Raw genomic sequence first — 27,538 nt, 5'->3', positions numbered from 1 at the left:
CATATGCCGAATTTTATTTGACTGCTATTTATAGTTTGCTCAAAATATAAATCCTTCTGCTTGTTTTTTGTTGCTACAAATGCCAAATGTCACTTATACAAGTTTGTACATGGACATTCTCAAACAAGTCAGGTTTATTCCTTGCTGTTAGATCCAAAATGTTTCCAGCATGAGTAGGATTCTGAATAATCTGTTCTAGCTAGTTATCAGAGAATTCATTTAGTACAGTTTTGCAAGATGAATGCGATGGTTTCACATTGGATAATAGTATGTGGAAGCACTAAATTCTATCCTTCAGCATTGAACTTGAAAATAAGTTATATCTCATTAAGACGTCGTCATAAGGTTGTTCTGTGAGCATGTTTTGAATATCTGTCTTGAGCTCTTGTCCAAATAATGGTTTTCATAAAGCACTGAATTTGACTATCCGAAAGGAACTAAGTTTATTTAATGTTTTCTAGTCTCTAATTTTCTGTTTTACAACTGTAATTTGGCTAGTGCATCGGGATGAATTTGGTTGTATAATTCCTTTAAAAACACACTCATAGATTTGGTTGTCAACAATGCCTTCTCTTATGGTCATAATCTCCTGTATTTGCAGTATGTCAGTTTTTCTCTCTGTGTGATCTTTATTCTTGTTATTTTCTTTGTTGGTATGTAATTAGTCCCTACCAACATATCCAGCATTTTCCTTTGTACAAAATTGTTAAGGCTTTCGTGGCCACTTGTTGACAAAGTGCCTATTGGCTTCTGTCTCGGGTTCTTCGGCCGACGTTCATCTAGTGATTTTTTTGACGTTTCGCCAGCACGAGTGGCTGGCATTGTCAAAGCTTCACCCTCCATTGCCTCCACCGGTAATGGAGGGTGAAACTGACAATGCCAGCCACTTGTGCTGGCAAAACGTCAGAAAAATCGTTAGATGAACGTCGGCCGAAGAACCCGAGACAGAAGCCAATAGGCAGTTTGTCATTTTCCTTTGTGTCATCTCTAGAAGGCTTTCTATATGTAATTCTTGTTTGTGTGCTATACGGATATACATCTGGTGAATTACCCCCTCTTGGATCCTAATAGTAACTCCACACTTGCTTATTTAAGTTTCATCTGGAATATTGTTCCCAACTATCACAACAAAATTCATGGTGTCCTCATAAACCACATAAATATCTGTTGTAGCCTTCATATGGTTAATCTCACCAGTTGGCATATCTGTAAAGTATCCTTGAGGAGAAACAAAGTTTATCCCAAATGATGTGAAGCTATATTTGTATTCAGTAATGCTGGAGCATCCATTGCCTCATAAACAACTTGTTGTTATAAATTGACTGTCACTGTCAATTAGGGCCTTCACTTTTCAGTTACATACTCTGACATTTTTACATGTACTTTTTCTTAACAGTGTGTGCATTGATTTTCATTATTCTTCTCTTTTGTGCATTCTTACAATTTTTGGGCGATCTTCTTGCAAGTAAGCATCTCTTTCCCTTGCTTTTGACCAGTGGCTGCTGGCACTGTAGTTGGAATTCTTTGTATTTGTATCCGACTTGTACTTTTAGTTATTCCATCTTCGGTGGTGGAGATTCCAAAATGTGTATTGCTGCAACTTCTGTTATTTCTTATTGGCAAAGACTTCTTAGTGTTTAGTAATGCCTCATTTTTTCTTTAAATTTTTCATATTCCTGGTGCCATAAAATAGAAATATATGAATGTCCAAAAGAACAGACATGACACATTCATATATGTAATTTGATAGGCCTAGCTGGGCAATAAATTCACCTTCCTCAGTACAGAGACCGAGCGAGATGGCGCAGTGGTTGTGCAGCATAGTGGGCTCGCGTTTGGGAGGACGATGGTACAAACCTGCGTCCAGCTATCCAGATTTAGGTTTTCCTTGATTTCCGTAAATTGCTTCAGGGAAATGCCGGGGTGGTTCCTTTGATAAGGCATGACTGATTTCCTTCCCCATCCTTCCCTAATTTGAGTTTGTGCTCCATCTCTATTGACCTTGTTGTCGATGGGATATTAAACATTAATCTCCTCCTTCAGTGCAGATGCACAGATGCATCCAATCTCCTGTGGGAATCTTGGAAGAGAGAATATGGAGAAAATGGACAGGGGCTATGGATAATTGGTACTTGACGAGGGTGTGGATCAGCCATGATGTGAACTGAGATAGACGGTGCACTTGCGATAACACAGTGTCCCGGATGGCACAGTGGTTACCACACCTGCAGTTTCCATATAATGTCCGAACACAGCTGACAGCAGTGATCCCTCCCATTTCGTTTCTTCCCCTCTCCACCTTCAATCTGCACATAAAATAGAAGATTTGCCTGAGTGATCCTTTGTACTGTTTGTTACACACTAGAATAGTTAACTGTCATTAATATCTCTTTCATTATGATAAAATATTATTGAAAAGACTATTACCATTTCTTCTTCTACCAAGTCAGTCAATCTCTGCAGCTCTTGTTTCTATGTCAAGTTCTGTTTGCAAAGCTTACAATGTAACACCCCTCTTGCCCTTAATGAAAAGCTTAGCCAATTTTTTTTTCTTTTTTTTGCATAAGTAAGCCTTGCAGCTTGTTCCAACCCATTTAAACCAGTGTTCTGTAGAAGTTCAAGATATTTATAGCTGTGATGTCCCTTTGGATTGAATTGGTTCTTCATTATCATTCTCTTCACATCCTATGTTGTCAATTTTCAATGCGAGTTTGTCAATGCTGAGTTAAAAAAAGAAATCGTAACCAATATCAGTAATTAGTTCTTTTTTCACCCCACACTATATACTGATACATAATTTACAGTTTTCTACTCTGTATCTGAAAATTACACTTGAATAAATTGCTTTTTGGTATTGTAATGCAGCCACTTTTTCCTGGATTGGGATACACAATACTTGTGCGGGAAGCATTGATATGGGTTGTCTAGCATTATGGTGAATATGTAGTCATGAATGTTTATTCAAGAGAAACATTCTTATCACCTGGTGCCATACTTACAGCGGCCCAGGAACTGGTTGTGACTTGTAGGTAGCAGCTGGCGGCAGGCAGTGACCTTGCTGAGACAAGTCATTTTGTCAGCTTTGTGCCATAAAAGAGAGTGATGGGGTGGAGCTCTGTGAGACTGGTGGGAAGAACGCAGGCACCTGGTCAAACCCGAGACTGGCGACGGCACCCAATGGGCAACCTTGCCTCCGTAGACCCAGTTCAGTACCTGGAACCATCAAGACTGATGCATCAGGGAGAGATAAGCAGTTTCAGTTGCTTCTTGATGCTGCTCAATGAGTCCGGAACAGCTTTGCTTTACATTTGACTGATGCGGAGACTGTCTGGTCGAATTCATAACGCCGAAGGAATGCTGCTCACACCTGGGCTGTAAGCTTTTATACTCTCTCTCTAGCTGGTGTTATGGCAAGAGGCTGGCTCCCATCAAAAATTCAGCTGTGGAAACACCATATTTTCAACACTACCACTGACAGTCACACAGGGTGCAGTGACAGCTCTGTTGCAGTGCCCGCTGGCTGGCCCATATATCTCTTGGCTGCTTGTGAGGTCCTCCCTGAAGCTAATGCCACAACTTTAGCTTCAAGTTCGCCATATTTTGATTAAAAGTAAAGCCAGACATTTTTTTCAACCTGTCGTTGCAATTTCCCATTCGGCGTTCCACATTACAACATGTTTTATGTAATTGTTTCTCCTTTTCCCAAAAAGTTTAAAATTTCTTCTTGCATCTCACTGCTAGAGTCCTAACCTACATTACAATATGAATCCACATTGTAGATCCAAAATCCAGACAATCACACATTGCTATATTATTGGAGATAAAACTGCTGTCCGAATAGTTCACTGCATATGTCATATAGATGGCTAAAACTATGACTACTCATTCAGGGTGAGGACTCAGTTACCTTTCTCACTTTTAAGGTTATCATCTTTTTAAAATTTTTGTCACATTTTTTGCTCTTTAATGAGGAAGAAAATAAAGTTATTTATTTTTGTTTCCAAGTTTCTGTATTTAACTTCATTCATTTATCTTTTGCAATGCTCCCACAATGAAAGTAGATAAAATCATACCTGAAGCACTTCTGAATTTGAAATAGGTTGTTCCTTTTTGAGTTTTGAAATGGCTCTGAGCACTATGGGGCTTAACAGCTGAGGTCATCAGTCCCCTAGAACTTAGAGCTATGTGAACCTAACTAACCTAAGGACATCACACACATCCATGCCCGAGGCAGGATTCAAACCTGCAACCGTAGCGGTCACACGGTTCCAGACTGAAGCACCTAGAACTGCTCGGCCACCCAGGCCGGCAAACATTAGACAGATAAATATGTCTGGACCGCAGCCTAATGGCTATAAAACAAATATGTATCTCTAAAAACACAGTTACAGGCACTGGAGGGCCGCACTGCATGTTAACATGTTGATAACTGTATTTACATCAGTGAGCTGTTGGATATCAGTGCAGATGTACTCTAGAAGAGATCTGTTAATTAAACTATGCTATCCTTGCTGTGAAAGCTATAATGAAAATAAGATTAAGTGTGTGTTTTTCTTACTCTATGTGTGTTGGTTCAAATGGCTCTGAGCACTATAGGACTTAACTTCTGAGGTCATCAGTCCCCTAGAACTTAGAACTACATAAACCTAACTAACCTAAGGACATCACACACATCAATGCCCGAGGCAGGATACGAACCTGCGACCGTAGCAGTCGCGCAGTTCCAGACTGAAGCACTCAGAACCGCTCGGCTACTCCGGCCGGCCTATTAGCAACAAATATTCCTCTATTACAACTGCTTCTGTTTTAGCTCCAGATTCTAATGTTGTGGGAGTAACAAGACTGCTGTGATATTCTGTTGAATATTGAAAATAAACTTTTGAAGATGATAAAATGCAAAAATCGTGGTGGCTGACTTGAAACAACAGTTTGAAAACTAAATTCTCTGCTTGGGAGAAGGACCCATGCAACAATTTCTAGGCATCTTCCCTCTGGCTTTGTACATTAAAGTAATTCGAGGAACCGAGAAACTTTTTGCTGCTGTAGAAACAGGCATTCCATTAAGTACTGCATCGATGGCAAGCTGCATTTGTTCCTCTGGATAACTGAGAATGTTCACTTTTACTGCTGGCAATATATTGACCTAAATAATGTAAAGCATAATGTCAGAAATTCACATTACTTGAATGCCAGTAGTTGACATGGTATGAGCTAGTGGTTGACATAGGGTGTCAACTACTGGATCGATACATGCAACGATAAATTTAACACAAACTCCACAGAGCTAAGCTTATGAGGATACAGGGAACAAAAAAGGTATTAAAAAAGTTGTTGGACTCAGTAGTTTCCAGATGTGTCAACTAGTAAAAAATAAGGAATATATTAGCACCAGTACTTGACACCTGATCCCTGACCATACCATAACCTAAATTCACAAATATTTCACAAATTTGCTTACTTTGTTTAATACTGGAACCATCTAAAAAACTATACACAAAAAATAATAATATCTTAGGATTGCTTTGCCACATCAAAAAACTTACCTCCTTATTCATTTCGAGAAGAAAATCAATGAAAGCAGGGAAACACAAATGCACTGTTACAAACATAAGCACCCTCTTCAAGATGGCTGCTAGAAAAATATGATAGTTATCAAATTACACTGTAGATGGCACAACCATATAACAACAGTCAAAACTCCATCTCTGAATAAAGTGATTTTCTTATTTTAAGAACTTGTATTTGAAAATGTCAACTGCTTGTGTTCTGTCAACTACCGGTGCCTTTACCTTCCTATTGTAATTAAAAACAAGAATGATGAAACTTCCTGACATAACCACAGGGTAATTTTCCTGCATAAGCCTTGCGTAACGTAAGAGAGTGTTGAAGGATTTCACCATATATTTAAATATTAAAGCCACTGATGTTATTTCGTACAGTCAGTCATCTGCTACTCTGTTAGCTCCTTCCTTTTCCAAATCAGAGAAATACATTTCTGTTCTGGAAGTACTACTTGCTACATTAATAACGAGCCTATCAACAACATAATCCACGAAGCCAATTAGGTGCAGCATTTTCTCTTTTTTTATGACGAGCTGTTCTATATCCCATCAGCACTCATCAGTTAGTGTGAAAAAGCTGTGTGCGCTAGTTCCAGTACGACTGGCATCTTAACAGTTTTCTTACTTCTTGGGCCAAATCCCACAGCTTGGCTCCAGATCAGTTCTGTTGGGTTTATATTGTAATGGTACAGTAGCAAATGTAAAAATGCAGCATTTGTACCGGCTGATCAAAAAGTAAGTATGAATTTGAAAACTGAATAAATCATGGAATAATGTAGATAGAGAGGTACAAATTGACACACATGCTTGGAATGACATGTGGTTTTATTAGAACCAAAAAAATACAAATGTTCAAAAAATGTCTGACAGATGGCGCTTCGTCTGATCAGAATAGCAATAATTAGCATAACAAAGTAAGACAGAGCGAAGATGATGTTCTTTACAGGAAATACTCAGTATGTTCACCATCATGCCTCAACAATAGCTGTAGTCAAGGAATAATGTTATGAACAGCACTGTAAAGCATGTCCGGAGTTATAGTAAGACATTGGTGTCGGATGTTGTCAATCAGCATCCCTAGAGATGTTGGTCGATCACGATACACTTGTGACTTCAGGTAAGCCCAAAGCTAATAATCGCACGGACTGAGGTCTGGGGACCTAGGAGGCCAAGCATGATGAAAGTGGCGGCTGAGCACATGATCATCACCAAACGACGCGCGCAAGAGGTCTTTCACGTATCTAGCAATATGGGGTGTTTTTTTTTTGTTCTAATTAAACCCCATTCCATTCCAAGCATGTGTGTCCATTTTTACCTCTCTATCTACATTATTCGATGGTTTAATAAGTTTTCAAATTTATACTGACTTTTTGATCACCCGGTATAATGTGCTCGATGCTGTGAAAATGATTGTTTTTCATGTTTCTATGACACTTATTTACCTCTGTGGTATAAAACGACGGACATAGTTCAAATAAAGTGGATTTGGTCTTTCATTTTCGCCTTAAAAATTAAATTGTTATGTTTTCTTAATTTAAGCAACTTTTTATTAACAGTCTTTCACAAAACATCGATATTTAAGAATTTGTATTTGAAATGATTACAGGAATTTCGCATCCAGAATGTAATTAGAAACCAGAAGATGTGCATAATTCATAAAAATAGAGACTTCTATAATTATGAGATGTAGGTATCTCAAACTGACCGAGAACCTTCAGATCAGACACAACCATACAAGTTCTGAATGTGTGTCAACAATATGGCTGTTAAAAACCAAGGATAGATCCACCACTGCTGTAAAGATTTGGACAATGAATTTCCAGTTACTCTATGGATTTGCCAAATGATATTTGTAATGTTTTTAAAGTTGTCCCTAATAGCATCCCTGAAGATTTTTCACTTTCCTCTAAGAAAATGTGGTACCTAACAACTAATCAACTGGCATCATATTTTGAGGAACATATATAACCAAAAGGATATCATATTACATATTAAGTTTTGATGACACTACCAATGTTAAAGCTAAAAGAGAATTACAAACTATCACTATGTTTTTGTCATAGAATAAGTATTGCATAACAATGGTCTTCTTTTCATTTTGTTGACATCTTTTCTTCTTTACTGACGGTTTCCATAAAGTGACTACGAAGACCTGTTAGTTGTTTGATAGTGACATATTCATTAAACCTGAATTATTTGTGCTCAAAATTTTTCTGATTGTGTGGACTCCATCATTGTTAATGACATTAATAGTTTAGAGTCGAAGCTGTTACTTTATATGAACCCATCTGTAAATTCCAAATAATTAAATGTGACTCAGTAGCTGATGTATTTACCTATCTTTTATAGTTCACTACTTTTGATTGGCTTGCATTAATGGTTTGCATGAGAGTTGTGTACAATGCTGGGAAAGAAAGGATGTGATGAATTTCTTTGAAAATTACCCTAAAAGAAATAGATGAACATTGATTCTATCATTTAATTATAAAAAAATGTATTTATAAAGTCATTTACATATATGGACAAGTCATGTTTACAAAACACATTGAAATAGTAGATTAAGCACCACTGACAATAAAGAACTACTGAGCCATGACATTAAATGTGTCTTGCCCTAGGTATGAAGGAACCTGTCAGTTACATACTTATGAGATTAATTCACACGTCATATTTCACAATGATTCAGTACAAATTTCCACTTCATAGCACTAAATTTTCAGTACTGAGCTTCAGTTCGACGTAATTTGAAATTTTTACTGCAAATATCCCTTAAAATCTGTTTAGCTGCAGTATATTGTCGATGCGGTAAAAACTTTTTTCTGCCTCTACCTCCGTTTGCAGTTACTTTGTTTGTTTCCATCTGCTCTTGAATTTGCTGTTGTTCTGATTTCCTTTTCTCTTCATTTTCCTGTTGCAAAATTTGCATTTTCAGTATAAAGTAATGTTAGTCAGATACAAATTTAAACGAGTGAGCATTGTTTTACTTCTTACTTAAAACAATAAATTGCATCTGTTGAACAAAATTAACTGTGTCAGTAAAACTGACTGATGTCTGAGAATATCAGAGCAGAAAGACATTATTATGCAGTTGGCTTTTGGAATGGCACTTTCAATATTTCATGTCTACTTCCTAATACCTTAAATGATCAACAATTGCACCATGGCTGCTGAAGTTTATTGTTACTTGCAAGCATTGTTCCAGCTTCTGATGGCTACAAATATCACTATTTTATAGACTGAAAATGTAACGGAAATGGCAAATGATAATATAAAGGGAAGTGTCAAAATTAATCTCAGAAACTCACCAGTCGAACTCTCTGAATTATGGTAAAAAACTCAGCAAACAAATGAAAACATTCCTCTGGCTTGAATTTCTTGGGATCTTCACAGAAATGTTTGGCTAAAGCATGAGTACAAGCCTTCACCTTATTCATAGCCTGCTGAAGTTCATTACTGCATTTCAAAGCAGCCTTAAAGAAATCTGTGAAAAGAAGAGCAAAACAGATTTTAACAATAGCAAGCACAAATTCTAAAGTGAGAATAATTTGTAGATCTATTTTATATCATGATCGGAGACTATGGGATGAAGAAGTATTTGTTTATGCAACAAGGTTATTTAAATTAACAGTGCCGGAAGTTGTGTTCATTACCTTTGAACTGCACCCTGATTCCACTTGTATCTTCCTTCAGCTGTGATGCAACATGTTTGACATCACTAATAAGTTTCATCACTTCTTCCTGGAGCAGCTCCACTGATATCCTGAAACATTGTAAACCATCTTTCATTCAGACATTCTGTTTGGAAGTAATTATTTTGTTATTTGTTTTATAAACACAGCCTTTCTGTTAATATGTCATTATGTAGTAACGAGCACTCTTGATGCAAGTTCACCTATTCCACATTACAGTCATTATATATTCAGTATGCAGTGGTACCAGTTGCTGTCGCGGAGATAAGAGTGTTTGAAGTGGTCATCTTCACATTATGGGGGTCACTAGAACATCTTGATATTTCATATCAATGTAATTTTAAAAATAAAAAAACATGAAAATTGTCCTTTGATTTTCTAGAGTTTCTACAAATATTCTTGAATGCTAAAGAGTGTTTTCAAATGGTGTGTATTATTCTCAAGTAGAAACAAATGGAAACTGATAGCACATGGCCAGGCCCAAACATGCATTTTTCGTCAACAATTCGTCTACAACATGTACATGTACATCCACTATGTTTATCCCGTACAGGGGATAAATTTTACTTGAAAGTTTCTTGCAAAGTGTCAGGGGATAAATATGATATTGCAATGCCTGTGTTATTCCGAATTATGATGCTATATTCCTTCAGCCACATGTATATGTCAGAAGGAACTGACACAGCAGCAACTACAGCCATTATGAAATACAAGAAATGTATTTGCAGTTCTGAATATGGACAACTATCAGCTGTGGAGTGGAATGACAACAATGAAAATTTGTGCTGCACATGAACATGAATCCAGATCTCCTGCTTATCGCGAGTGGTCGCTTTGCTATTTGGCTATCTGACCCAAACTCCCATATGATGTCAACAATGTGTTCTGTATATCTAAAAACAAAGATCATGTGACTTACCAAACGAAAGCGCTGACAGGTCGATAGACACACAAACAAACACAAACATACACACAAAATTCAAGCTTTCGCAACCAACGGTTGCTTCATCAGGAAAGAGGGAAAGACGAAAGGATGTGGGTTCTAAGGGAGAGGGTAAGGAGTCATTCCAATCCCAGGAGCGGAAAGACTTACCTTAGGGGGAAAAAAGGACAGGTATACACTCGCACACTGTCCTTTTTTCCCCCTAAGGTAAGTCTTTCCGCTCCCAGGATTGGAATGACTCCTTACCCTCTCCCTTAAAACCCACATCCTTTCGTCTTTCCCTCTCCTTCCCTCTTTCCTGATGAAGCAACCGTTGGTTGCGAAAGCTTGAATTTTGTGTGTATGTTTGTGTTTCTATTGACCTGCCAGTGCTTTCGTTTGGTAAGTCACATCATCTTTGTTTTTAGATATATTTTTTTCCACGTGGAATGTTTCCCTGTATTATATCCAACAATGTGTTCTTGTCCACCCAATATGTACAGGGTGATTATAATTAAAATCAGACTTTCAGAGTGTTGTAGAAATAACACCACTTGTCAGCATGGCATCAAAATGCAACAGAATAGATTCAGAGAAGGGGCAAAACATAGGGCAGAAGAAAAATGTGCTTTTTATGCTGATTTCTCCCGTCCGATGCGATATGATCTTACTGTGGTGGATGGGCTTATGTAACTATCAGTATCACACCTGTACACCCATACACAATGAGTAGTACAGTTTGTTTAATGACAAACATATACCTTAGGCATTGTTGTATGATTAATTTGTCATTTGTAGTCAACCACTATTAAATTTATGATGCTTACAGCGCCACCTATTGCTACATTTTATAACTATTTATTTTCCTTCTACCTTACATTTTCCCCCTTCTCCAATAACATTATGTTGCAATTTGACGTCATTCCAACCAGCGGTGTTTATTTCTACGGTGGTTTGAAAGTTTAACTTTAATTGTAATCACCCTGTATATTCCTGTACACAGGAGACATTTTACTTGAGATTCACTTCCCGGGGTCAGCAGATAAATACTACAGCCGCCTACACTTAACAAACAGGCTTATGCACACGGCTCTCATACTTTGTGAAGGAAAGATACCTGCTCTTCAGGGTCTCCCGGCCATTTATGCCATATACCTTTACTTTACTTTTTAGTTTATAACAATATCCTTTGAAAAAGTGAAATGTTGTACAAATGAGATACTTAATTAAAATTTTAATTCCAATTCAGAAAACAAATGTAAAAATTGGACCAATAAAAGTGGGCCCTTTTCAACTCTTTGCTAATATTTATAAATATAAGAGTGGTTAGGGGGACGACAGGTGGCAGATATGTAACCTTTGAGAAACAAACAGATAAATTGCAAGAGCAAGGATGAAAATTCTGTCTGTCAAAATTTGTATTATTTAGGTCAAAAATTCAATGGATATTGTAGTAAAGGTATGGAGAAGATGAACAAGGTTTCAAGTATATTGAATATTACAAGACTCTAGTGTCAATATGATAAAAAAATAAACACAGACAGAGCAGATATTAAGACATAAGCACACTTAAATAACTTATGCCCTTACTTGTACTAGAATCAAACAGAATGAAATTCTTATAAGTAGATTCTCTACTAATAATTAGAGAGCCCCAAGCATTGCCAATTTTAACGTTATGACTGTAACGGACTCTTACCTTGCCATTTCTTTCATGTTACTCATATCTTCTGTGAATTGTAACATTTCCTTATTGTTAGCTTCTGCAACTTCTACCACATAGTGCAAGAATGTCAGCCTTGGTTTGTTTGCTTTTATTTCTAGGAGCTTTGGTAGTGTACTGAGTGTAAAGCCTGCTGCATTGCCCGCATAGCTTCCCTGGAACAAACACACAGTACCTTACATTTTTTTTCCTTTTTTAACTTATGAATTTACTTCTCACAAAAGCTTCATGTTAGGAATACTTACAGCATTTATGTAGTTTCCAAGTTGAAGTACTAGTGCTAGAAATTCTTTCAAACGTTTATTAGCCTTCAGCTTATTGCATGCATCTGCAACGGCATTTAGTTGTTCTCTCAGTTCAGATGTTCTTAAAGGAAACTCTTCTTTCTGAAAATTAATTGATGCACAGAAATGAGTCAGGATATATTATTATTATTTTGGCAATATGATGTTGATAATGGAGACATGACTTTCTACTTACAAGCAACATTGCCCTAATCCTGAGGACAAAGGAAGGTACTTCTGATAGCTGAAGATAAAATTTCTCTGCTTCTCCTAAACGATCCAGATCTCCAGAATAGGATCTGACTGAAGTCAGCTGTAACAGATAAGACAACTCTCTCAGTTAACGTATAATTTTTGAGCTCCGTGGAATAGTATGTATTGTGTTTTAATTGTGTTAATTACTATGATCTAAAATTAAAACTGTCATACATTAGGCCTACCTCTTTTTCTGTGGGAAGTAGTGGCAAGAGAGCTTTCAGTTTCTCAGGACCTATATCACCTCCTTTAAGGTTCTTTATACCTTCTATGACTGCTTTCCCTCCCAATTTGAACTGTTTTAGATAAATGTTTACTGCCAGATCTCTCTTGGTTTCCAGTAAAGTGATCTTGGGAGTTATTGGTGCTGGAAGTGTTACTGGAGAAGACTTTCGATGTTGGACAGTAGCAGTTTTCTGACAGAACAGTTCTTCCATTTGCTTGAAATCAACTCTAAGACTCTTTGCTTCGCTCTGCATTTCAGTCCATACTGATTCACCTGCAAAGAATTAGAATTCTGTTAGAACTGTTTGCCAGCAGTAAACAATCAAAAATCTGTGTTTACCTACAGAAGATGAATAAAATCAGCATACATATTGCTGTCAGTGTGGTTATCACTACACATTTTGTAGAATAAATCTAAAATTTGTTTATATCTTCTGTATTTATTACAACTGTAATGAACTTAATAGTACCATGAAGTGAGTAAATCATCATTTTTCTTACCTATCATAGAGACTGGAATCTTTGTCCAGCTTAGGGTTTTCATCTTCCGCTTGGGCAGTGGTAGTGTGTTAGACTTGTCCTTTACTGGTGTCCACAAACTTGCAGAATCTGGTAAATATGCTGGAAGTGAATGTCTCCTATGTAACATCAGTGTTTCAAAGCTGTCACTATTGGGAATTGGAGGAGGTGGAGATACATAATTTTTTTGTTGAGAACTGTAACCTGCAAGTGATGAAGGTGATAGCACCCCTGAAGCTGATGGCATAGCTGATGACACCACTGAAATAAGTGGCAGTGGCAGACAAGGTGTAGGAGGAGGAAGAGGAGGTGGTGCTGGGAATGACAGTTTTGCTTCTGATGGTGACAACTGATGCTGTTTCTCATTATCACATATTTGCTTTACTTCTCTGGTATATTCCACCTCGGTCTGCGTAGACACTGTGCTTGTATTAAGGATATCAAAAGAATGTGTTTTGGTAATACTGTCAGCTCTTCTTTCATGATATTTTTGAGTGCGTGCTGGCTTTTTGTGGATAGAAAACCCAGGTTTTATAGCTTCAGATGAAAGTGAGTCAAGTGCTTCCCACACACTGTCCCTGAAATCATATAAATTTTGCCTTTATTTTACTTGAAAGGTCTAGTAGTATAATATATGCACACATCAGTGGGTTACAGACATTGCATGCATAGTTATACTTATCATAAGGTAAACATTATGCCAAGTATTTCCATTGTAATTTAAGCTCTGATAACTTACACATTTGGATTTGTTGGATCTAGCTGTGCAAGCTTTTGTAGCATGGAGTGGAACCTGACAGCATGTGGTGTATCTGCTATCTGTTAACAGACACAAAAAAATTAATTAATTACTGTTCTCTTTGTGGCACAATACACATGGGTACTTTTACTAATGGAAGTTACACACACTAACCACAAGTATTTCTGTTTATTAGTAGCAATAAGGACAATAATGTGTACCTTTTCGAATATTGTTTCAAACAACTGATGATGAGTTAGTTGTTTTGTTGATTCTAATTCCATCTCATCTCTGTGTTGGTAATCAATGAATGCTGAAACTTGCATCTGTAGCTCCTTATCATCAGCTGCACTTAGTGAACTCAGGATTGGTCCAAGCCCACGACCTAGGAATATGCAACATATTGTATGTGTTTCAGATGTAAAATTTTTCTGTTTTGAGATAACAAACAGGGTAATAATACTATGAATTTTTATTGGTAATTCTTTACAGATTTTTTTAAGCCACACATTCACTGTACAGCAAAGGCAGCTAGAAATGCGAATAAATAATTACTCACCAAGTAATTCATTCCTGATCTGCACACGCTTGTGGACATTGTGGCAGCCCAGTGTTAGGCAGTTGATGAAAGAAAGCAGCCTTGTCTGATATTCAACATTTTTTGTGTTACGAAGTTCACTCACTATTATGTCAAACCCATGCTTCTGATCACAAGTAACCTGTGCACAGAAGGAAAATATTTGCATTGATCATGAACCATCACTTGTCATATGCAGTTAGAAAATATCGTGCCTTGATAATATGTTCTTTTAGCAGGGAACTCATAAAATAATGGAATTGCAGTTAGTTTAAACCTATGTACTTCTTAGCGACATCATGTTGACCAACTGACTGACTTAAGGCAGGTTTGCTTTCTAACCTCATGATTACTGAGTGTCTAAATGGAAGAACAAAATATTTACCTTGAAGTGCCGTAGAGCATGAAGAGCCATTTCATGTCCTTTTGAAGAATATGCGCACACAGCACAGAGAAGTTCAATAACTTGCATTTTAACCGTGATGTTCTGAGATTCTAGTGCTGCAACAGAGGAAGGAAGTCATATTGAAGTCATTTTTCAGATCAAATAGTACAATGGTTTGTGATAATCACTGGACAATTAGTATAATTGCACTCAAGCAATTGCAATAAATGTTATGATAATATAATGGTGTGAACTGAGCAGAACATTGATACCTGCTTTCTACAATATATCCACCTTTAGTATTACCACTCAGATATAAATACTGCATAGATATGCTTGGCCAGCAGCTACTGCATCCAACCCAGTTCTGATAAAAAAGTTTCAAACATAATAAGGCAACTAAAAATCAAACATTCTTCTGCCATAGACAGTGTTATGTATCACCTAATAAATGAATAAAGTGGAAGTGAATAAAGCAAATCCACTATTTAAGAAACGGTACAGAAGTAAATTGGGAAACTGCAAGGCAGTGTTATTGATCTGCTTTTGCAAAAGTATGTGAATGATGGCAAAAAGTAGAACTGCAAGTTTTATAACTAAATTTAAAATACTACACCTGTCCCAGCATGGTTTCAGAGAAGGGAGGTCAATAATAATGGTTTCAACAGATTTCTTTAGTCGAACATACTCTTGAGTTTAGTAACAGCTAAAAGAAGACTTAGAGGATTTTCATGGACCTATCTAAAGCATTTGACTGTTTGAATCATTCCAAAGTAATGGAGAAACTGTATCAGTATGGTATTTGTGGGAAACGCTATGACAGTGCACAGAAATTAGATGTAGTAGGGGGGGCTATATCACAATCTGCATCAGGATTTTTGAAATTTGCATAAATTTTGTTTTTCTTGGAATAATTTTTATTCTGATTTCAGATTTGGTATTAATGTTTTTCTATATGGTACAGTTTTTCCCACAGATCAAGTAAACTCATTATTTATTGAAACCTATGTTCCACAGAGAGAATTGCAAGTAAGGGTAATTTTATTCTAATAAGATGAAGTATCTGAACCACAGTTGCCGCACACATCTGTCTGTTAAGTAGGAAACTTTGTCATTGATGACATGTTATAGTGTTATAAGGCGACACTTATGTTGTTAAACATAGTTATCCTGTTACTTAGAAATGGGTTGCCACAAGTATTTGAACACCCAAAACGTATTCTGTCATATTTTTGGTAGCAACATAATTGTTAATAAGGACATGACATTAATAGAAGGTAACAAGTTTTGAAAACATATCTTGCATATAGAAAATAATGTCATATGGTTCAATGGGCTGATGAAAGTTTTTGTATCGGACACCAGGTCAGCAATTTGCGTATTCCCAACCTGCCGCTCTTATCTGTTATCCAAGCAGGGTAAGGTGACCTACAGTGTGATGTGGAATCCAAACCACATTTTTTCCTGTGACTCAGATAGTTGAACATTGGGTTAAAACAAAAACTGAAAAACCGATGGTCTGACTGAGACTCGATCCTGCAAGCTCTTGGTTTCCAGGCATACACTTTACTACTAAACCACCAGGCCCAACATATATCTAAATAGCTCTGATGAATGACACATGTATCCATATATTTTGACTGCATTGACTTAGAAGCTTATATTATTTACACCTCAAGGTACTGTAGATTGTAGTATTTGACATAAATTTCAACTTGAGACCCCTAACTGTTCTTTACAGATGCCTGTATCTTTTGATTGCATTGACTTAGAAGCCTAAGTTTTTTCCCCACCAAGGGACAGTGGACCTTGGTACCTGTCATAAATTTGGTACCTGTCATAAATTTCAACTTCAAGTTGTTACTAGGAAAAAGGAGTCTTAACTGATGGACACACAGATGTACAACAAATTGCAAAAAAATATTTTTGTGTAATATAATTACAAATTAACAATTTTTATCTTTTTTTCTTTACTTGTACTGTAGACCTTGTTTCTTGTTGAAATTTGTGACTCTAGGTCAATGGGAAGTACCCTGTACATATTGATGAATGAGTTTGCAAGTATTGAAATATGTAACATAAATGGCTGTATCTTGTGATTGCACTGAATTAGTGGCTTAAACTTCCCAGCTGCCAAGTGATCACGCTCCTTAGTATGTGAAATAAATTTCAGCTTGATTCTTCTACCCGCTCCTGCAAAAACGGGGTCTTAACAGGCGGACAGCAATGTGATTATGAAAGGGTTCTATTTTTAATGACTGAGATACAGCACCCCAAAATAAGCTTGGGTCTTCTTTAGAGAAGTGGTGGCCAACTTTCTGAGCAACAACAAGCCTGTAATTTATAAAACCATGTTAGTATAATACTGCAGATTTTCATGAAATTAGGATGCAACACGTGTGAAGCTTCATATTCTTCATTCACACATTGGAAAATCCAGGATTGAGGGACAGTCAAGGAAAAGAAGCTTTGCCCCATGTCAGAAAGAACAAATTGCAGTGAAACGAAATTAAATTGCCATTTATGTGTTGTGCTGTTGTAATAATTATCAGCATTTTTAAGTAAACATATATGATTGTCTACTCTAATGCCGCTGTAGTGATTCTATACAAGATTACAAAATAAATAATTTATTTTCAACCCAATTGAAAAATGCTCTCTTAACTGAGTTGTACAGAAAAATGAGAATGAAACCTGAAATCACTCTACAGTCATACAACATAAATGCAAGAGTTCTGAAGTACAGTGTAGCCAGTTAGAGATCTGAGTTACAAAATGTCAGCCACTGTATGACATAAGGTTCCTTCTTAGGCAAATACTATTACTCGTCTATACATATGATTTCTTAGACTGTGTGAAGCAGAAATTTACTATATATGTCAAACGACGCAACAGTTATCTGTGTAGCTGAGACAAAGGACAAGCTTGCAAAGGAAGCAGTCCCAAATACTGGAAAAGCAGTTAAGTATCTAAAACAAAAGGACATCCTTCCCCTCGTGCACAATAAAGCAAAAGCTGTAGATGATAATGTTCTCTGGATATAGTTCTATGGACTTGTGGTCCAACGAATGGTCTACTCAGGTCCTATATGAGAAAATGTACAAGCTAGTTACTTAAAAAGAATATTTGACATTCAGAAAAAAGTAGTTAGGTGTATAACAAAACTACCCAGATAGTCCCGTAGGTGAGCTTTTGTACACCATAACATCATAAGAGTTCACTCATTGTGTCTGTATCTCAGAAGATTATGGGAGGGAGAGCGACTGATAAACACCTCCTTTACATAAAATAATAAAATCTCAAACTTACATTGAGTGCTCCAGATGAAGGATGCAAAAAAAATTTTAACGAGTTACTGAACTCAACTGAGGAAAAAAAGGAATTAGTTCTTGTTTAAATCATTGAAATGTAAAAAGAAGTGTATACACAGTATGTATGAGTTATAAAAATTAAACAAAATATTGATGGCATAGGTAACAACCTTCCATGTGACTGTAACCCTGTTTTCTTTATTGTATATACAATGTATTCAAGTGTGACTTAATGTAATGTGGTAAATGCAGATGCTACGTCTGTCTTTGCTTGCCTACAAAACTTTATGATATGCCCAAAAACATCGCCTTAAAAATAGCAGCTTAGCAAGGATAAAGAGTAATCAAGCAAATGAAAGTTACAATATCACATCAATAACTCATTTCAAAAGGTACTTCGCTTGCAAGTACCCACCTACTCTTTGACTTCTTCTTTCTATGACGATATAATTGCAAGATCTGCGCTCATGACTATTACATACATGCAACTACATGTCTAACACGGTAGAGGCTAACAGAAATGCTGATATGGTCTAAGCTACTACGCAGTTTAATAATCCAAGCACTCCCCTTCAGGACGAATCCACGAAATTACTTAAGAGCTTCCTGTATAGACTGTGACTATAGACACTGACTGACTGAAGTTTGCCTATCGGCAGCGGTAGAAGTAGCGTACAAGAAGTAATTTTTTCCGTGCTATAATTCGGGTGATGGTGTCACATGCTGTTCGTAGCTCCACAAAACTTCAACGAAGTTCCCTCTGCTTGCCTTAGTAGCGGTTTCACATCAGCGCAGTATAAAAGCATTATTATATCTTTTCGACCACGAAAATGTGCACCGTATCAACAATGCTCGAATAGCATCCCGTACTGCCTTGCCAATGCGTCAAATGATGAACTTCTCTCCCACCTCACGAAGTATGCAACAGTTACAAAAGATACCAAAACCGTGAAGAGGTACATGTGAGAAGACTTAAACTACTACACTTCATGCTTTTGCAACTACCAGGACGTAGGATGCAAAGGCGCAGACGCACAAAAACTGGGACTTCACACAAAGAGAATTCTCTCAACTCACACAAACTACCATATGGAAACCTGCTCGGTACGTGCATTTAAGACGTTTCGTAATAGTGTGTAGCTGTTTGATAGCCCATTTTATAGTAGGACTATAAAAGAAATCAATGAACTGATCGATTTTATGTGTTTGTAATACGATAGATTAGACATTCAGAAAAAAGTAGTTAGGTGTATAACAAAACTACCCAGATAGTCCCGTAGGCGAGCTTTTGTACACCATAAGAGTTGTACACAGGGTCTAGCTCATTCTCAGCTGTGTACAGTGCTTAGCAATTTGTAAGAATTTAATAAGTTCGCAGCCTAAATAATTTTTCCTGTACTAGTTTATATCTACTTATTAACCGTTTTTAAACCAGTTGCCCTATTATCTGTTTCATGAAAGATGCAGTGGCTGTACCATAAACGTGAGGTTCTGAGTGAGTTAACGGAGAAAACACGAATTTCTGACGAGCTCGCATATCAGTTCATTTGTAGGTATTGAGTGTTGATACTTACTCATTCTCTCTCTTCACTAAGTTATTCTCCTGTTGATCATTTTCGGTTACTAAGACGTTACCAACTCTATCCCAGAGTAAAATAACTAGAGCCGGACGTGTTCTTAACACAGTACCATACATTGTAATGGTAAGTGAATTTCCAACCGTTTATTTTCGCATATCTAATCAGAAACATCGCGTGCTCACCTGACCTTATGACACACTTGCTGCCATGTATCTCCAGCAAACTGCTAGATTTATGCCTTCTAAAACATGTGTAGTACGCGTTTTGTCACACAACCCACATGACTCTATCACGCCTCCTAAGGTCTTCCGAAGAGTTCGTGTACTTTGTTAAGCAAACGATGGATCCTTTGAAACGTTCTACAGTTCAAAACCTAGCCGCAAACCACGCGCAACGCAGTGCGAGGGGTTCCCTGAACGCACACACCCAAAAAGAGGTCTTTTCTGGGAATTTCGTTACACAGACACTGTACTAAGGACGCTACAGTTACGACAAACAATGGTGGGTGTTTACCTTGCGGGCTGCACCCATCCCTGGTCAACCTCCTGAGCCGTCCTACGCCGAGCTCCAAACGGCAGAGCATCGCGGGCTGCCGGTCCATCGTCTTCTGCTTGTTGCGGAGCTCCTGTCCTGCACGGGCGGCTGACAGACACAGACTGGCGGCCGGAGCGGCGGCTGGCAGGGAGTCCTGCAACCCCCTCCCCCATCCCCGACTCATCGCGGCGTACCGTTATCTCACTCCGAGTAATTGGCAACCCCTACCCCTCTACATTCCATTCCACTTCACTTGCCGTGAAAGACGAGTAGTTGTCACCTTTGACTTAACTATTATTACGCACTTTTACTGTGCAAATGATAGTACGCCAGTAGCGAAGTTACGTAATTTTATATTCCCTGTATCCGCTAACTCATTTCTCGCTTCCATTATGGTGACGATACAACACTACTTACCACATATCAGAACATTTCAGATCTGAATAACCTAACAAAAGAAACACTAGATAAGGCCCTGGGCTGGTTTGCAGCCAATAAGCTCCTTAGCAAACCCTGACAAAACAGAACTTTTAATGGGAACATCAAATGAAGTTGGCAATAAGTCGGTAAAACTCTTAGGTATTCACATTGACTCAAAACTATATTGGGAGGAACATGTCAATCATGTATGTGAAAAAATATCTCGGGTGGCATACCTTCTCTTGAAACTAAGGGAGGTTGTGACCTTGGAGTACCTCAGGGTGACATACTTTGGGCTATTCCAGTCACATATTTCATATGGTCTGATTATATGGGGGCACTCCCCTCACATCAAAAACGTATTGAAATTACAAAAAAAAGGTCATACGTATGATATGTAAAGAGGTCATAGAGAGCACTGTCGTCCTCTTTTTTCCAGACTCAGAATACTTACAATTATAAATTTAGACAACTGTGTGTCTGTACTCTATATTAAAAATAATATTTCAGAATTTATTGCCAGAAGGGAAATACACGAACACAACACCAGGGCTAACGGTAATTTAGACATACCGCGCCACAGATTAGCGAGAACAGGAAATTCCCATAAAGTTAACCTACTCAAAATGTTCAATAAACTGCCAGTTCATGTTCAGTCTATGGATACAAATTCTTTTAAAATTACGTGGTACAGCTGGCTGTCAGATCATCCATTCTATGACATTAAAGAATTCATTGAGATGCCTGAGGAGAATATAAGCATTTAAAAGTTGTCTGTAGTTAAACATATTATTTTGTGCTGTGGTTAATCGTGTGTAATTACAAAGTTTATACTATAAACAATAAAATACCATATTATATTAGATTATAAGATAGCTTGTTGCGTTGACTTTTAAAAGCTATCCTTTGTAATTTGGTACACTTCCATGCTTCAAATGTATTCTGTAATGTATTGACAGAAGTTTATTTTATTATTCTGTATGTACTAGCACATCTTGTATGACGAAGCCAATATCATTGTAAAATGATCTACTGTGAATAAAATTCTTGATTATTACTGTCCGAGGATATCTGCGCAGTTTATACTAGTCAGGAAAACGTCGCAATCTGCTCACATTTTGTTGACTAAGAGATATACTTTTATGAAATCAGTAATGGTAAATCCATGTACAGACGGCGGCGTGGGATCTTACGCGAATTATACGTGGTTCTAACGAGAGAACCTTTTCTTACTTTTCTTTTGTAACAGTACTGTGCTAAGTTCCTGGGTGTATACCTTCGTAGCAAATTAAACTGGTCGAACCACATCTTATATCTGGAAAAAAGACTTCAGTCTGCAGGTTTTGCTTTACGCATAATTGCACCATCAACACGTCATGTGAAAGCAGAAAACGTTACTTTATTTGTCTGTTTATTATGCATTTCCGGTCGAATATCACTACGTATCGTGTTGTTTAGTGTGTTATTTATAGTTTTGATGCTGTGGTCGAAAATTGCATAACAAATATAATAAAGTAACGTTTTGCTTTTAGCAGAAGACAAGCTGTAGGAGCTAGAGCTACTAGCATAAACATGAAAGCTTCATATGAAGTATGCAAACAAGTGCATACATTCACTTTATTTCCAAATGTACTCCGAAATTAGAACCTTTAGACATATCGTAAATAAACAGCATTGAGTGCTTCAACTCAGTGATACATGTCTCAACTCTGTACTGTATGCAAACCAATGTAAAATATTTGACAATATGCACCCATTTTAGTAATATAAATAGATTTAGCAAAAGTTTCTTTAAAGGTTAACATGTAACAACAATTTTGCAAAAGAAAAATAAACGAATAAACTCACTGAAGATAGCACAAAAACTGCTGAAACAAGTCTAGGTGAGAACATGAATACAAAAGTGTCTTGCACAAGGTGGAATTCCTCTCCAGTTTTCTTAGCAAACTCGGAAATAAGAAGTGCAACATTAACAAGACGATTAAGAGGTGTCAGATATTTGTCCACCATTTGAAAATGATGGCGGATAATATTTTATGAACACCCATTTTTTTTCTGAATGAATACACGTTGACAAATGATATAGATGTAGCTTAATACTAACACGATAAAGTACTTTTTAATATTTTCTTTGGCTCCGGTGTTTGCTGTTTGAATGGGTCTTTACTGCATGTGTGTGGCATAATAACACATGTTGTTGGACGTAGTTAATGTTCACAGATATTCCGTGGAAAGTTACTGTCTACCGCCTAGTGTTTATGCAATTAAGTTTCACCTTTAAAACCTTGTTAATTGTCTTCAGTAAATCTATAATGATGTTCGTTGGTAGTGACATCACTAATGTTTGGCAGAGTTGGAATAGAATATAATAGAAAAGTTATTCACCTTTAAACATGTTGACATGCGAATGGTGTTGTATCAAGTTTATGGACATGTGCAGTTATCTCTACTTTAGTATGGTATTCATACATGGATTCTTGCGTAAATACGTTACAAGAAGGTTTTTATGTAAGATACAACTTTAGGAAAGACCATTGTTTGTACAGATTGACCTTGTTTGCAAATCTAATACTGTTTGCCACAATGAATCAGCATATCCCATTAATTACTTATTCCAAGATAATCTGTAAATAATAATAACAGTCATGAACTTTATATTCCTAATTCATTACGGAAAAATGAATCAACATATTACACTTGTATCTTTATAGCTTATTACAGTATATAGTTTCGTACATTCCCATATCAAAACATCAAGTCATCCATCATATATTCTTGTAATTTCTTTACTGTATAGATAGCTTTACTTCTACCTATTTTGTTGTTACGCTTTTAATCTTATTCAGCAACACTGAGTGGAAATTTTTGGATAGTTTGTTAAACTACGGGACAACAACATAAATTTACAGCTGTTATGGACCTATGCTAGTCTAGCATATTACAGGTGTGTTTCTCCATCCCATATGTCAGATTGTGACTGAAAAAAGTATGAATATAGTAGAAAAGTTTCACTTACAACAGATAAATCACGTACGAGGATCGTACATAATTTATCTGTGTGTATATCCCAGCTAAGACTTTCATCAACACGGTATCTGGGAGCATTTAAATTAAACACAATGTTGTTTGTTTTTCTGTTGTTTATGTTTAATGCTTGTTGTCATCTGAGAAAAATGTGCATGAATTGCAAAATACCAAAAGACTCACTTTTTTACTTAAGGTATCCATCAAAAAGACTCACATTTTTACTTAAGTAAAAAGAAACTAAAGCGAAAACTTTGAATGTTACACTCTTTAAAATTTTCAAAGCTTTTGTGCGGTCGTCGCATGACTGTGCTTAAGAAACTCGCCGTTTCGTCCCCATCTTTAGAGAACATCCACAGATGTGGCTTGCATACGTGTCCGATTCGCACCGTGTCTCTATACTCTCCTGTTTTTATTTGCTGCTATACATTTCGTCGTAACGACACGAAGTGATTTCTTCCCTTTCATTTACGAGTAGAATGCAATGTGGCATTCGTCGATTGTTGTCAACACTATCGAAATCGTCGGACTTAGGAAGACTGGTGACTGGTGCCCTTCCTCTTCATAAGCAACACCAAGGTAACATCAGATTTCGCGTCTTCCGCTTTCCGATTAAAATTATTGGCGTATGTCCAGTATGCCCTAGCGTTCGCTTGGGGGTGCCCGGATTTAGGTCTTAGCAAACACAATTGTGTGGGTCCGTTACAGCTAATTTATCCATTACCTTATTTCGACAATTCTGTCTACTCTCGTTTATTCGTTCCTCCGCCGTTCGTTTCGGATTGTCAATGTACACGATTCCCTGGCAATCAGTATTTTATAATACCCAAGTTGCTTCTAACGGTTTGCAAGCGTCGTTAAACATTAGATATGTCTGTGTCAGTAACTGTCTCGTGCAAATTTCTGCTACCTATGAAGAATGGAAAAGATTCCGAACAAATTAATGAAATGCTAAAAGAGTAGTGCAAATTTTGGCTTAATTATTTTAGGAGGATGATTTAATAGGTATCTCATTACCATTTGTAACATGTAATTTTTTCTGTGGTGGAAATACATGAACTGAAACAACGATAAATTCGTTTTAAACTTCTTGCCACTTATGATTGGGTGTGGAAATAATTACTTTGGAACATAAATTTCATGGTTCTCTGAAGTACCTGAGTACCTGAAGTAAAAAATAAATTATTTAGTTGATGGGAAGAGAGGTCACAATCAAATTAATTCAAGGCATTGAGAGAACACAATTTTTTCTGTCACGAATGATCACTTTTACTTATGTCGTGTGTCATACTCTTTTAGCGAGGTCTTTCCCTATGTAAACATAACCAAATATAATTCTGGAAATCCTTCAGAGGCGCGAATCATTTACTTCGTTCGTCCAGCTCAAAACTCAGCCTGTTTCAATAATTGTAAAATTTTACCATGAGTGAGAAGTGTGGGCTTTGCCGTAGGTTCGTGAGTAGTGGATTGTGGTGTGAGACTTGTTCGAAGTATTTTCACTTGGGGGAATGCAGTGGGGAAGCCAGTGGGCATTCTGGTGAGATCCTCTCCTGGAACTGCAGGTTATGTAGCAAGAGTAAGTTGATAGAGGAGCAGGAGCGTAAGATCTGTGCCCTTCAGGTGCAGTTGAAAAACGCACAGGAGGAGCTAGATAGGATGAGGAGGGAGAAGGGGGTTGGGGAATGGGAGCTGGCTGTTGGCAAGAGATCTGCTAGGAGAAGGAGATTTTCAGATAGTTTTACTATTGGTGTTTGTAATAGATATGACCAACTGTGAGGGTCTAGTGGAGAGGAATCTCTAGTAGCTGTAGATGTAGGAAGTATGCAGCAGACCTCAGCAGTTACGGTGGCTAGGACAGTTGCAAAGTCTAAGAGAAAGAAGAAGGTTCTGCTGTTAGGTAGTTCTCATGGTAGAGGTGTAGGCCAGCAGTTGCAGGAAGTTTTGGGGAGTGAGTACCAGGTCACCAGCATTGTGAAGCCTAATGCAGGATTGGCTCAGGTGACTTTTAACATAGGGGGGTTATGTAGGGATTTTACTAAAGAGGATCAGGTAGTGATTGTGGGTGGGGCTGGTAATAGTATTGATAGGGATGGGGAGTATGACATAGATGGTGACCTGGAAAAGATAGCCACTCAGACTGGCAACACGAATGTGCATTTCGTGGAACTGTTTCAGCGTCACGATCGGCCTCATCTTAATACAGCCGTCAGGCGTAATAACATGAGACTTGGGGGTGCGCTGATGACAGAAGGCATGAGTCACATTTCAGTGGTGTCGGTGGAGTCTATCAGTAGGACGGGTTTCACTAGACATGGCCTGCACCTCAACAGGTATGGGAAGGGGAGGTTGGCAAAACTTATAGGTGACAGCATAGGTGGGGGTGGTGGGATCACTCACGGGAAAATTCCGGTAGTTGTGGGTGTTATAGCTGTACCTTTTTTAGATTGAAGTCAGCTGATATGTATTCCTGCTTAAGGGAAGTCTCTCTAACAAAGAAACCACTTTCTACAACGCTTGGGTATCCGATTAATGAGGGAATTAGTATATTTCATCAAAATATACAAGGTATTAGAGATAAAGTTAGTGAACTGCTTATAGATGTTGACTCTGAAATTATTGGTATATCTGAACACTTCTTAAATAAGGAGATAATTCAGAGGCTTCCTTTACCAGGATACAGGTTGGCTGGCAGCTTTTCTAGGAGCTCTTTGCGGTGTGGGGGAGTAGCCATGTATGTGAAAAACGGTATCCCATTTGAGTCAATTGATGTTTCAAAGTACTGCACTGAAAAGGTGCTTGAATGTTGTGCAGGTGTGATTAAATTTAGTGGAGCTAAACTTCTTACTGTTGTTATTTATAGATCCCCAGACTCCGATTTCACAACATTTTTGCTAAAGCTAGAGGAGGTTCTTTGTTCACTTTATAGGAAATACAAAATGTTAGTTATATGTGGTGACTTCAATATTAATTGTATAAGTGATTGTGCAAGGAAAAGGATGCTGGTAGACCTCCTTAATTCATATAATCTTATGCAAACCGTATTCTTTCCAACGAGAGTGCAAGGGAACAGTAGAACAACCATAGACAATATTTTTGTTCATTCGTCATTATTAGAAGGGCATTCTGTTACCAAAAAGGTGAATGGCCTTTCAGATCATGATGCACAAATTTTAAGTCTAAAAGATTTTTGTGCTGCAACACATGTTAAATATAGTTACCAACTTTTTAGGAAAGCTGATCCAGTTGCTGTACAGACTTTTGTAAACCTTATCAAGGAACAAGAGTGGCAAGATGTTTATAGTGCTGATACAGTAGACGATAAATATAATGCTTTCCTCAAGACTTTTCTCGTGCTCTTTGAAAGTTGCTTTCCGTTAGAACGTTCAAAACGGGGTACTAGCACAAACAGGCAGCCTGGGTGGCTGACTAAAGGGATAAGAATATCTTGTAGAACAAAGTGGCAGTTATATCAAAACGTTAGAAACAGTCAAAATCTAAATGCAGCAGCCCATTACAAACAGTATTGTAAGGTGCTTAAAAAAGTTATTAGGAAGGCAAAAAGTATGTGGTATGCAGATAGAATAGCTAAGTCTCAGGATAAAATTAAAACCATATGGTCAGTCGTAAAGGAAGTGGCTGGTCTGTAGAGACAGGTCAAGAATATAGAATCAGTGCGTAGTGGGGATGTCCGTGTTACTGATAAGTCGCATATATGTACAGTACTTAATAATCACTTTCTGAATATAGCAGGTGAACTAAATAGAAACCTAGTCCCAACAGGGAATCATAT

General features: G+C 37.5%; 2 protein-coding genes across 2 annotated transcripts; both read right to left on the bottom strand.

Annotated features, from left to right (window-relative positions):
• Positions 1 to 7,897: 7,897 nt before the first annotated feature.
• On the bottom strand, positions 7,898 to 13,425 carry LOC126429028 (inverted formin-2-like). Its single transcript, XM_050090416.1, has 9 exons — positions 13,161 to 13,425; positions 12,620 to 12,933; positions 12,376 to 12,492; positions 12,141 to 12,281; positions 11,872 to 12,050; positions 9,212 to 9,321; positions 8,867 to 9,042; positions 8,285 to 8,469; positions 7,898 to 8,006 (listed from the first exon to the last, which is right to left on the bottom strand). The coding sequence occupies exons 1-9, from the start codon at positions 13,423 to 13,425 to the stop codon at positions 7,898 to 7,900; spliced, it is 1,596 nt and encodes a 531-aa protein (XP_049946373.1).
• A 568-nt stretch (positions 13,426 to 13,993) lies between these two features.
• On the bottom strand, positions 13,994 to 18,688 carry LOC126428862 (inverted formin-2-like). Its single transcript, XM_050090415.1, has 5 exons — positions 18,606 to 18,688; positions 14,880 to 14,995; positions 14,477 to 14,636; positions 14,086 to 14,302; positions 13,994 to 13,997 (listed from the first exon to the last, which is right to left on the bottom strand). The coding sequence occupies exons 2-5, from the start codon at positions 14,964 to 14,966 to the stop codon at positions 13,994 to 13,996; spliced, it is 468 nt and encodes a 155-aa protein (XP_049946372.1). The 5' UTR covers positions 14,967 to 14,995; positions 18,606 to 18,688.
• Between the last annotated feature and the right edge of the window lie 8,850 nt (positions 18,689 to 27,538).

The sequence above is a fragment of the Schistocerca serialis genome, chromosome 1 (assembly GCF_023864345.2).
Source record: "Schistocerca serialis cubense isolate TAMUIC-IGC-003099 chromosome 1, iqSchSeri2.2, whole genome shotgun sequence".
NCBI lineage: Eukaryota > Metazoa > Arthropoda > Insecta > Orthoptera > Acrididae > Schistocerca > Schistocerca serialis.
This window is presented reverse-complemented; position numbering and strand designations above follow the sequence as displayed.

Bases quoted from the DNA above. Each gene is read 5' to 3' on its own strand.
- LOC126429028 (XM_050090416.1), bottom strand. From the start codon at position 13,425: ATGCCATCAGCTTCAGGGGTGCTATCACCTTCATCACTTGCAGGTTAC. The intron at 12,282-12,375 runs GTAAGTAGAAAG...ATTAATTTTCAG, and splicing joins GGATTAGGGCAATGTTGCTT to AAAGAAGAGTTTCCTTTAAG. The intron at 9,322-11,871 runs GTAAGAGTCCGT...ACAATGTTTCAG, and splicing joins AACATGAAAGAAATGGCAAG to GATATCAGTGGAGCTGCTCC.
- LOC126428862 (XM_050090415.1), bottom strand. From the start codon at position 14,966: ATGCAAGTTATTGAACTTCTCTGTGCTGTGTGCGCATATTCTTCAAAA. The intron at 14,637-14,879 runs GTAAATATTTTG...TTCTGTGCACAG, and splicing joins ATGCTCTACGGCACTTCAAG to GTTACTTGTGATCAGAAGCA. The intron at 14,303-14,476 runs GTGAGTAATTAT...GCATATTCCTAG, and splicing joins GATCAGGAATGAATTACTTG to GTCGTGGGCTTGGACCAATC.